The following is a 12,758-nucleotide window of genomic DNA, read 5'->3' on the forward strand; positions in this document are numbered from 1 at the left end:
TACTCTAAAATTGAATAGCTTCAAAAAAGGAAATACATTTTCATTTCATAAAAGTCTAATGGATAATTACTAAAATTTATCTTGATATGAAAATTTCAGGTGTACTCTTGAGCCACTATTGGGTATTTGAGCACATTTTATAGAAAGGAGAAATTGGCCACCATAGTTGGAACTGAGCTAGTTACACCCATCTGATTATTTAATGAACACTAAAAAGTATGGGGGGGAAACAGAACCTAGCTTTTAAAATGAACGGGTTAGTAACTGCAGCAAGAGCTAATACAGATAAATTTAATTCAGAACAAAATGTCAAGTTTGGCTGAAGATTTCCTAATATGGTTCTCTTAAGCACTCCTCAAACTGGCTTTAGGATGTGGATTTTGGAAAGTAGATTTCCTTCCATTAAGGATAGACGTACACAGCCACAAGTAATTTTAACTGCATTATATTCAAAAAACCCAAGAAAGATAATAGTGTAGCCCCTCTTCCCTTAGATAAACTATTTAGAAAATGAGTTTCTCATCAGCGACTCTGCCATACCACACCAAAAACTCCGCAACACCCCATTTCTGAAACCCTGTGGGAAGAGGCAGATGCTGCTTTCACGTTTTTGTACAGATGTATGAGGGGCAAGGGTTCGCTTTCACATAGAGGAAGAGACATTTACGTTTCTGTAACAGTCTACCACAGTGTAGATGTCTTTTTTCCTTTTAATGTTAGATGATTTGAATGCACCCTCAAATCCTAAGCAGCCAGGTGCAGTGGTCTCAAAAGGATGGAGCCCTTGGTACTGACCGGGATGAAAAACATTTGAACGTAAAACCAAGCAGTACTTGCAAACTGGGAACTCTGAAGGACCTTCCCAATCTCCCTCCCTCTGGGAAAACAAATTGGCCAAAGAGAAATACGTTATAGTTTAAGCAATTGGCCTTCTTCATGACTATCAGGTATGCTAATCTGATGTTAAATAAGGGAATTTTCCCAAAGTTCACGTCAAAGTTCCTTCTTTTAAGTTCTCCCACTGACCAGAAGACAGCTGAGTATGAGACCAAACGCGCAAATGCTGATGTTGTGATGGAACAGCCAAAGAAATTTTAACAAATTTTGTCATTTATAGAAAACCAGAACTACACAATTTTGCAATGTTTGAGTTTCCAGTAAAGTTCCAGAATATAGTCATAACTATATTTAAGCCTAGATTTAAATAAGGAAACAATCACCTAAGTTCAAAAGGCAGGTTTCATTGTTCGGGATCATTTCCTGCTTGCTCTTCAGATGAGGCACTGATTTTTCAGTCCATCAGTGATGAAGAACGCCTACCCACCCCATCTGTAGAACTTAGTTGGTGCCAGCTCAAGCATTTAAAAACCCTTCTAGTCCCATCCACGTTCAACGCAGCTGGAATACTGTAAAAACAGGTGCAGAGATTTGAAAGACAGTCTACTTCATATGGTCACAAACCTCATCTCCAGCTATAAATTTGAATCTTGAAGTACTTGTTTCGATACTTTGCATACACTTCAATCGAGAACAGCTTTGCACAAGCAAGAGGGATGATCTTTATTTTTCAAGATGTGACTGGCAGCCTCATTAATGAGGCTGGTTAATGAGCAGTATTCTCGTGTCCCTTTGTATCCACAGGAGACCTGGAATGGGAGAAAACTGAAGAATAGAGCACAATTTTGTCCACTGAGCCCAAACACTTCTATCTCAGATGTGCATTTATAATGAATGGTTCTTGCAAAGAAGAGGCAAGAGAAGTCAACTACTGAGCTTATGCAATGCCAGAACTTCAAAAAAAAAGAACAGGAAGATCAAGGTTTGTCTGACCAATTGGTTTTGTATCTTACTCTGCTGGATCACAAAGGTTTTGCCCTATTTGCTTTTAATCATACAAAGTTTAACCACTTTTTCAATAGCATGTATCATGTTTTCAATATTTGCCTAGAGTTAAAGCCTTCTCAGTAACTTTTCTCTCTCCAGAGTAGTTACTCTCATGCCATCTGGGGGAAGGAAGCTAGAGCCGTTCTCCAAAGACACATACCAAGGTAACCTGTAACCCAATCAAAGAATCTGCCTAACAAATAAGGTCTGCAGGACATTTTGAGAAGACACATTTTTAAGGTCATGAAGTTCTCTGAGTTATAAAATCCCAGCAGAATACATTAACTGGCTACTAACAAGAAGTCAACATTACTCTTCTAACTACTCTGGATGATGTTATGCTTTAGAGATTGCTTTACACAAAAGACAGCACCTTGGAAAGAAAACAGTAGTTAAGTGAAGCCTAGAACTCCCTCCATAGCAAAACCCAAAAGTCGTATTGGTGAACTGTTCTTAAAAAGACAGCCTGTATACAGTGGAAACATACAAGTAAAATGTAGGACAACGCTGACCTTAGGTATGAGACAATAGCTCCTGATTTTTGACTTAAATATTTAAGTTGTAGGATGTCTAGGAAGGATCCAAGTTTCCCAGACACAGTAACACTAGGTAGAAACACCTGGAAACTCGAGTGATTTATATATAAATTATTTACTCAAGAATCCTTGTATTACAGCCAAGAGGAAGACGCTGAAGCTAGTTTGTTCTCAAACACATACCACTGTATGTTATCACAGCCTAGCAATATTAGACAATGAAGCCCCTGCCAAAATAAAAACCTGTATCTCCTCATAGTAGCTGTATACGCAAGACAGTCGTAACTAGTCTGTTATGCTCCGAGAAAGACCAATTCACAGAAGAATCAAGTAAAACCACCAGTGCCACTGATGGGTCTACATACAGGCTCAGAAGTAGCACTTCTTCATGCTCACTCACACTTTCCAACCACAGGCATCAGGCCCAACTTACCCTAAAGCAGCACCAAACTATAACAAACGCAGCTCACCCCTGGCATCCAGGAAGGGCTCTGCAAGAGAACCAGTCCAGAACTGCCACCATTTCCCCCTCAATATGATGACTTATAATGTTTTTTGCTCAAAAGTTCATCTTCTTCAAAAGACTGTCTAGGAGTGCTTGTGATCTGGATCTAACTCAGATCTACAGCTAAGTTACAGAATGAAGATGCTTAAAAGCTCCCCTGAACAGGCCAGAAAAACCAGTTAGTGGATCTATGTGCCATACTGGGACTCAAGCCAATTTTTCAGTATACTGTTTATTAGATGCAGGTATTGAGATTAGAGTCAGTGCAAATTCCCAGGTTAAACACATCTTACGTACTTGTTTGACGGTTGTTATTATAAGACATCTCCCTCTATCAGCGTACAGTAGATCAGCTACTCTAAAGATCATTTTCATACATGAAAAGGCTTACAAAGTTTTATCTCAATTAAGAGGCCTCTCAACTACCCAATGCTTTATTAATAAATTTAAGTTAAAAAAACACCAAACCAAACCCAAGACCTTAAGTGGAATGTTCTGATCCATTCAGCGGTCTTTAATTCAGTATGCTGCAAGGTTACTGTCAAATTACAATGAGCTATTGAAGAAGCATTTGGTGTGCAATGGAAAAAGCTGAATAGCTTGTGTTCTACCAACCATTTAAAAAGTAAGCCGATGCACAAAAAATATAATAAAATAAAAAGAATTCACTGTTTTCCTACATCAGTTCAACATTAAAAGGGTTGTGTTTTTATTTTTTCCAGTTAAAAAACAGTTGGGACTATTATTTCAGTAATAGCTTCCTAAAAAAGACACAGAACAGCAACTTCTCACTGGACTGCAGTTTATATTGTTATACTGGTATGGAATGTTTCTAGGCCTTGACTAAAACTGCTGCTTCTAGCCATCAGCATCGTTTCAAGATGTCTGGTGTGTAATAATGTCTTCACAAGCTTATCACTTCTCTCAGGAAAAACATTTCTCTTTTGTGCTCTTCACGCAGAACATGGAAAAGTGATATTACCACCTAATTTGTATAGAGTTTCAGATTATTTCACAATGAAGACAAAATATCTGACTACAAGTTCTGAAAGTCCAGTTGTGATACAAAGTAGAAATGACCCTCTGAGTGAAAACAACCTTCAGTTTTGTATATAACAGTTAAACAACATGGAGCTGTTCCTTAATGTCACCTTTCCACAGGTAGGAATTATTTGATGAGCAATACTTAGCATATATAGCACTTTTCTTCTTGCACGTGCTACAGAATGCAACAGAACTACCAACGCCTCTATGGAGGCAGCTATCAATATATTCTCCCCACTGCAGAGAGAGTGCATGTGCGCACAAGGTAGGCACAAGTGATTTTCCAAAAATTATACCACAAGTATGCAGTAAAACTTGAATAAGACTTGGTATTTTCCAGCTCCTAGTCTTATGCCATTTCTTTTATACATTGCTGCCTTGATGAAAAGGAAAGTCCACAAAAAGAACAGTTTCCCAAAAGTCACAGCTATTAGAATAAAATCAGGAAAACAGGAGGAGGAGGATTTACATCTATTCAGGAAAAAAAAAAAATCAGGGGGGAAAAAAAAAACCAAAACCAACCAACCTTATGAAATGTCACCCCATTACATCAAATTCTTTTCAGTCGTTGAAAACCAGTGTTCCAGGATACAATTTTTATAAAGATGTTTTATTTGTCTGGCTTATACCATTAGAACTGTAACTGCTGGCTGTCATTTCCCTTAAAAGGGGAAATCAAATCAAACACATACTGGTGCTTTTCAAAAGATAGCAATTAAAAGGGCAGCAGCAGCGGGCATTTGAGATTTCTTAAAACCTTCAAGGCTGCAGGAAAGACAAAAGGACATGTGACCAAAAGTGTTATGATTATCCATTAGAGATTTCCAACAGTACCGGCATCAGTTATTTAGGTGATAATACAGCAAGGTCAAGTATTAGTGACAGACAATGTGCAAGTCATAAGGAATGATAGAGAATACCAATCCTTACAAAAGTCATTGCTATCAAAGAAACTTAAAAGTGTTTCAAAGAGATACCTAAATACTTCACATCAAATATACAGTGGCCATCCAGATTATATCTCACATTTGTTGCAAAGTTTTGTTGAAGTGCCAAATTAAAACTTTTTACTTTTTTTAAAAAAAAAAAAATACACAATTACATTAGCAGTTATGCAAGCAATCTTAAATCCTTAGCCACAGTAAACAGGGCCCTGGTGATGAGGAGTGCTGTAGCTAAGGGTGCTGCTTCTTTGTCAAAAACTGGCTATAAGCCTTTGTCTATTTAGGGAAACGGGCACCACTACGCATCTTTTAACTGTTCAGTGCTTCAATTTAATAAGAAAAAGCTGAAATGCAGTTGCTCTACCAAGCCACACTTCACCTTTTCCATCCTTTCATGGGAACATTAAGTTTTGTCAACTGCCACCACAGTAAATCTTTATAAATTTGCAGGTTTTATCCAAATTTGTTACATCACTTTTAAATGTCAGAAGTGAGTCTTTGCTTTTCCTGCCACTTCAGCTAACCATGGAGATTGGATCACCCTGAAAATTGCCTTTTTTGCTTTACTCTTAGCAAGGGTGAGGAATCTGAATCTCATGTGCAAGGCTCAAGATGATGCTTAGGACAGAACATGCAGAGTAAACGTTTTTTCGTTCCTTTCCATATCCAGGTAATACAAAGCTGGTAACTGTAGTCCTGTCATTATGGGTAATGAAAATAGTCCCTTTACAACAAACTTCCTGTAAGGGAGAACAAATAGATAATAACTCTTCTGGTAACATGTATAGTACACTGGCCAGTGTGTTTTTGGCGTTTAACAAAATCCTGTGAATTTGTTTAATTCACTTGCTGAGCATTCATTTGAGGCATCCCTCTGTTTGGTCTTGGGGGCCCTCCACGACCTAGAAAACATAAAAAGGCACTTGAATTATGCATGAAGTCATGTTGTTTTTAAGAATTCCTAGCAGCTCTGGTCTAAATTGGGTGAGAATTCCCAGGTGTGTATCTAGACTATATATGGTTCTAAAAGCTTCTTCAAATCAAAAATCAACAGCATGTAACCCGTCTTCACAGTTTTCAGCTTTATCCCAATACTTTTTTCCCAGAACTACAAAGTTGTAATCAAGTAAAAATGAAAAAAAATCAAGTCATGAAGATATGAACATAAGACTAAAATTAAAAGTTTTGCAGTAATGTAAGGAATAAGTGGTTTACTGTATTTTAAATATAAGTACTGTGAGCTAACTAATCAAGTTTTAACGTCCATTCTTTTCCTCCTTCATTAACAAAGAGACTGCCTGTAGCTCACATTCTCAGTACATGCGAATTGTAGGTCATTTGGGGAATCCCTCTCATGTCTGCCTGCATATCCCTGACCACGAACCTCAAGCCTTTCCTTCATTATAGTTGTGCTTCCTAAAATACGCTCCCAGTTTCATCACAGCCTACAACTACATTGAGCTTCAGGCCACAGTTCACACTCTAGGGCTTTCAGTACCAAGACAGTCAAGGACAGAACTCTTCAAAACTGTGCTACCACACGGAGCTGTGGTTTCACAGACTGTAGGTTGCACTGCCTCGAGCTGTCCTCACTGCCAAAGCGCTCTGGTGATAACTAAAGCTTCTCGTGGAAATGTCTGTTATCGAGACAGAAGACAGTCTCATCACCAAAAGTGTACCGAAAAAAAGAACTGTGGAAATAGTGTTGAAAATAAAATTTAGAAGTTCAACTACAGCCTAATTATGTATGTGGGGTTTTTTGTTTTGTTTTCTCAGATGAACACATGGCAAACACTCTTACAAAGCTATAGGACAACAAACCTCAATAAGCTAAAAGCAACAATTCTATAGGATCAAGGAACAGATGAGCATGGAGGTAACTTTGTATCCTTAGATCAAGAGAGACCTCCACAACAGATGCAGTAGGATATCTTTTAGTGCAACAGGGTATCATACAATTTTGAAGGCTGACAGCTCAAGCCCAATGTCTGCTTTATAAATAAGTCTTATGTGCAAACTATTAATGCACCTAGCAAGCAGATCTTAAGTCATGATAAACCTCACCAAAAAAAAAATCACTTTCCTAAGGCTTTCATTAATGAAAGGCAACTATATAGTTCTGCTACATTTAAAGTGTCAAAAGCAATTGTTGTTTTAACTTCTTTTCAAAGAATTCCTCATTCAATGGCCAACTAAACTTCCACCACAAGTTCAAAGGATCACAGTATAATTCAAGTCAGCAGGGACCTCAAGAGGTCCTCCAAGTCCAATCCCTGTTCAAAAGCAGGGTCAGCTCTGAGGTCAGAGGAAAGTAAGCTTATTCTTCAATTGTGACCTGCTGAATAAGGAGTGAGGTTGCTTTGTAAATCCAAAACTCCAGAAGTTGGACCAAAAACTTCCATTCAGCCCAAATCAATTATTCACTACTCAGGAATTACCTCTAGGAGCTCCCCGAGGTCCACTTTGTCCAGAGCCACGTTTGAAATTCTGTTGATACCCATCCTGAAGCAAAGAAAGGAAAAAAGTTACGACATAAAACCTGGGCATTTTGTTATGTTCCAGGAAGCTATTAATGGCCAATAAAATAAGGAGCTTTTAATACAATATGCACTGACAAAACACCTATGACTTCAACGTACAGCATTTTATCAGTTTAAAATAATCTTAGAAAAATGACTTCTTACTCCTACCAGTACCTAACAGGTACAGGAAAACATACAATGACAAATTCTCTCTCTAGTTACAGGACATGTTGCTCAGTATAAGTAAGAAATGTAAATAGATGTATTCAGTGTTCCAATTTTTCAAACTACAGAGAGGTCAAAGAGATGAATTTGCTGAAGGACCCGTCAGCAAATGAAGCAACATTCTTACTGCAGGATCAAAACCTGTCATCTCATTTGCTTATAAATACTTGTTTGGGGATATGCAGCATTAAGACATTTTCCAGTCACTCTCAGCTTTGACCAAACTGAGCATAATTCCTTCAGAACAACGAATTTCTACTCATATTTGAGAGTAACACATCAACATTGAAGATGACAGGCAATCTCAAACAAGTTTGAAAAGTTAATTTCAATGGATTTAAGTTCTTCTTTAAGTTTCTTTCTGACAAAGCTGTGAAAATAATTGTATTTAAAGAAAGAGTTCTTTATAATTCACTCAACCTTGCTCTAGTTATTAATTCCTTTAGATATCAAATCAGCCAAACAGAACATGTCTCCCAATTATAACCAGTCATTTAATATTCTGCTATTTCTAAATATCTGTTTAGTACCTGAAACTTTTGTCTTCATTAGCAACAAAAAAAGTCCTCAGAAAAGCCTTCACTAATAGATTTGTTTGAGTGCTTTCATTGACAGGTACTCTCTTCTTCTGCATCTAGACTGTACAATATAATGGTAGCTTACCCGCTGGTAGTTTGAATAATCCCGAGGAGCATTAAACTGGGGCTGCGTGTAACCACTGTTTGGAGTGTTGGAAAAGGAAGGACGGTAGCCATCATATCCTCCTAAGGAACAGGGTACAAGTCTTTCACTCGGAAACGATAGCCTATTACTTTATGCTACCATACAAAGAAAAGCAGTAACAGCATTTTACCTAAACCTGAGGAAAAAACACCCTTTAGGTAAGTACTGTTTACCTGCAAGTCAACGAAATGTTTGTAACACCAGTGCTAATACTATTACAAGAAACAAGAATGAAGACCTAGCAAGAACTGGGAGGAGACAACAATTCACAATGCATTCTCCAGTTATTTGAAGCTTGATTTACATAACATTCAGTCCAGAGCTAAACTTAATACCAGGATCTAAATGTAACAGCTGTGACCTGCAAGGCCACAACAGCCAACTCAAGCAAAAAGCAGCTCCCGAGACAAGACTCTCCTGAGTCCTGTGGACAATGTTCAAGGATGGCTCCAGTCCCAAGGATCTAACACTTGGAATCAGATCAATTTTAAGCAGACACAAAGTGACCACTGCATTCCCTACTAGAATCAGCTGTATTTTTATTAACAGGTTTCTCCTTTACTCTCCAACCACATGAGAGGAAGAGACCATGGCAAGAGCACACAGTACTGTATCCATTAGTCTAATCCCAGAACACTTGACAAGGAAACCATCTCTCTCCCCCATTCTAACATCCACACCTTCGTAACTTTGACAGACACATATAATAATCTCCAGGAATCATGAAAGTTCTCTTATTTATCTAGAACTACAGTGTCATTCCTCCACTCCTGTTAATTCTCTCAGAGTAATGACTTGTGGACTTTTTTGTTCTTGGATTTCCGCATCATCCAGCCTATTCTAATATGATGGAACATTGAACTCTAAAATATACTGCTTCTACCATAACTGGAAATAAAAAACATTTTTGAAATACCAATTGGCATCTGAATTCCTCACTTGATGGCTGTGAAATTCTGCTGGATTATTTCCATGTTTGCTTCTACTTGCAGTAGACGCCTAACTGAACTAACACTAAGCCTTCAGCACAGAACAGAAAAAAATGCTTATTTACATCCACCAAACACCTAAAATATAAGTTGCTTAAGCTAGCTAAAGCAAACGGAATTTTTACTACAAGTTTAAGTACCTCACAGAGATGTTACTACAATATAAAAACAACAGTAGGTCAGCTTAACACTTGGTACCTTGACACGGTGTTTCCAGAAAGAAGTAAGTCAAATGAAAGAGTTTAATAAAGCTGTTTACCTCTAAATCCATTTGCCGGTCCCCTGTAACCGTTCATTAAGCCACGGGCCCCACGTGATCCACCACGAGACACTCCTCGACTGTTATAGTAAGGCTGACTGTTACGTGGAAATCCAGTATTCTGTTGGGGAGGTTGCTGGTGGTTACCTGCCACTTGATGAGTCTGGTCCGGGGAACCATGGTAAGTACCAACCACTATATTGAAAGTGGGGAGAAAAAATGAAGTATAAAAGTCTGCATTTATGTTCCCACACATCCTCACTTCAAACTCAACATTTGAAGCTTTGAAATACCACTGAACACATCCATAAATGCCCACCCATTCAAAGACAATTAATCTGCAGAATTAAGTATCAAGTTTACTAGTCAGATATCCCACAACATTAAAACCACAAAGCGAGGTGAGGGCTGGGAGGAGAACAGCTTTGTATATAGACTTTATTTTACCATTTGTTTGGTTTTTGAAGTTGCTAACTTCAAAAGCATTTTGCTTGCTGCATTCAAACCATGTCTAACTGATTTTAGCAAAAGGTTCTTTATGAACCTTACACATCTGTGAGAAGCAGCCCATATTTGCTCTCAGTTCTAGCTGTTTCCTTTTGAAAATGTCATCTCAAATAGTACAACCTTTTTTAAGCAAATTTAAGGATCATCCAACCTTAACATCAGCAGAGCAAGTACTCCACTACACTGCTTTCATCTTTAGAATAATCCTTAATCCTGTTCATGCTTTTTTTAAACCCATATAAAACTGAATCAAGTGGCAAAATTCTTTTAACAGTTGGATATACACATACTCAATTTCACCCCCTGTTGGATATTCAAACTGAAACAGAATAACAAAACCTGGCATTGTTCAGGGGAAAGCTTTGCAAGACTAGGAACATTTAGGAATGTGTGATGTGCTTTGCTAGCTTATCTAGGACTTCACAGCCTGCTCCTCTGCTCTACTGAAGCTATTGCCATTTTAGTTTTTACTAAAATAAGTTTACCTGTCTGGAGTTGCTCTTGCTGAAGATCTGATTGCTCTACTTGGTGAGGCTGACTGGAGAAACTCTGGTTGTAACTGGCCTGGTACTGATTTTGCTGCTTAAGGGTTTCTGGCTCATTAACAGGAGGAACAGGTGCATTCATGTTGAATACCTACAATGTTAGAAAATAGCTCTCTGGTCCAATTCTTTTTTTTAAATGTGAATAACCAAAGACTATTTTATGTAATTACATGATTGATTCCAGTGTTTGTCTAACAACAAAAGGAATGACTACCAAAATAAAGGGATTCAATATTAATTTCCTACTTACTGTTTGCATGGATTGGAATGGAGCTGCATTAACGTTGATTCCGCTGCTATGCAAAGGTTTGCTAGATCCAGCCTGGAACACTTGCGGCTGGGATGCAGTGGGAAGTGATGATGATGACGGGGTCTGGTCTGCATTCAGTGACATTGAAGCCTAATAATTAAAACAAGTAACATTTTAGCAGCTTTTGAATAATACAAAAAATCTAACTTGAAAACTTCACTTAAAAAAAAAAAGTGACAATGCCTCAGGTTCACCTTAACAAATGAGTATTTTCTACTTCAGCTCAACAGCCTCATTCACGACAGCTAATGGGAGAGGAAAAACCTACCAGTCTTCTCCCTCATTAACTTGAAATACAACTAGAAAAAACTACAAGGGGAAATGAACAAGTTTCTGGGCTACCTTCTAGCCAATGTAAAAAAATAAATCACATCTCCTAAGCCAACAACACTGATGCTCATATGCTGATGTTGGCATGTTACTAATAACTGAACAGACAATCTAATAAATTAAAAGTCTTACTATGAAGGACTTACTGGTCACAGACAGGCTCAAAATTTTGAAATTAAACACAACTGAAGCGGCCATATCTATAGGTAACTAAAAATTAGAAAACTTCACTTACAAAGAAACATAGACCAACATTTGATCGCACCTGCAAGCATAGTTCTTCCCACCCCTGTGAAATCTGACTTGCCTGAATCTGGTCAATTGATTCTTTCTGTGGCCGTTGCTCTGTTGTGTGAGAAGGCTGATACATGGGTTGGGAGGCTGTATAACCCTCACTTGTAGAAGAAACCAAAGGAACCTGACAAAATAAACCCCGAAGCCCCCAAAAGTCAGCTGATGCTCACACACAGTTTTATAAAATGTATCAGAGATCTCTGGAATGAGTAGTACCCTCCAGCAGAAGTATGTATGCCAGCAAATCTTTACAACCATTACAAATTAAGTACTTTTTAACAAGTAGAGGTTTAACCACCTCATCTTGATATATTTTCTAAGATGCCACATCACCCACCCCCTGACAGATTTTATTCTGTGGGTATTTCTGAATCAGCTGGATATGTATTTGCTTTTACTGAAGAACATTCCTCTCATTTCCTTATGCAACCCCAACTACTATTACAATAAAGCTGGGGGAAAAGAGAGAGAGATAGAAATATACAGCAGTTTAAATGAGAGAAATCCAAGCTCATACAGAAATAGGGAAGTGCTGATTTCCAATGGACTGCATTTGCTCGTTTTACAGCCTCTGCTCCCCTCCCTACACAGAGTCCAGTGAAAACTCTAGTCAACAAAGCAGAGGACTTTGCATTTAAAGGCTATTTGGGACTTTAAGAGGCAACTGAGAATGACTGATGGGTGTGTTCACATCACCTTGTTGAACATCCAAAAGGAAAGAAGCAAGTTTAGCTACTGCTTGGAAGACTTAAAATTCACCACTGTCACATGGGATACAGATTTTAAGTGATGGCAACCTAACACATAGGCACATAGAACTCAATTTGTGAAATGAAAATCACATCCACACATGGAATTTGAAGACTGAGGTGATCTCCACAGATTGAAAGAACGGGTAACTGCTGAGAAGTCTGCACTGGACCATTAGAACGAGCACTGCAAACTGCAACTGCTTCTGTGCTTGTGCCCTTCAGTCTAAGACACCTCTAATTCTAAATGCAGTTTCCTCAATAAACGCGTACTTCAACCTTGAACCTGATAGTTTTCTGAACAGGATAATGCCTGATAAGGCTCCATCACAGAAAATAGGCAATGTGTTCACAGCATAAAAACTGTGTATCGTAATGCTCATAAGCAACAA

The 12,758-nt window shown here is 38.2% G+C and overlaps 1 protein-coding gene across 3 annotated transcripts in view; it reads right to left on the reverse strand.

Moving 5' to 3' along the window:
• Window positions 1–4,558: 4,558 nt before the first annotated feature.
• Window positions 4,559–12,758, reverse strand: part of CAPRIN1 (cell cycle associated protein 1) — a 32,999-nt gene continuing 24,799 nt past the window's right edge. For 2 of the 3 annotated variants that reach the window (XM_068398091.1, XM_068398090.1), the window contains 7 exons: window positions 11,631–11,741; window positions 10,934–11,083; window positions 10,624–10,774; window positions 9,632–9,826; window positions 8,324–8,424; window positions 7,352–7,415; window positions 4,559–5,815 (listed from right to left, as the gene is read on the reverse strand). In XM_068398091.1, the coding sequence (XP_068254192.1) occupies window positions 5,751–5,815; window positions 7,352–7,415; window positions 8,324–8,424; window positions 9,632–9,826; window positions 10,624–10,774; window positions 10,934–11,083; window positions 11,631–11,741 (837 nt within the window). In that variant the 3' untranslated portion in view covers window positions 4,559–5,750. The remainder of the gene's footprint in view (window positions 5,816–7,351; window positions 7,416–8,323; window positions 8,425–9,631; window positions 9,827–10,623; window positions 10,775–10,933; window positions 11,084–11,630; window positions 11,742–12,758) is intronic. The other variant, XM_068398092.1, reaches the window with a different exon arrangement.

This window comes from Nyctibius grandis, chromosome 4 (assembly GCF_013368605.1).
Source record: "Nyctibius grandis isolate bNycGra1 chromosome 4, bNycGra1.pri, whole genome shotgun sequence".
NCBI lineage: Eukaryota > Metazoa > Chordata > Aves > Nyctibiiformes > Nyctibiidae > Nyctibius > Nyctibius grandis.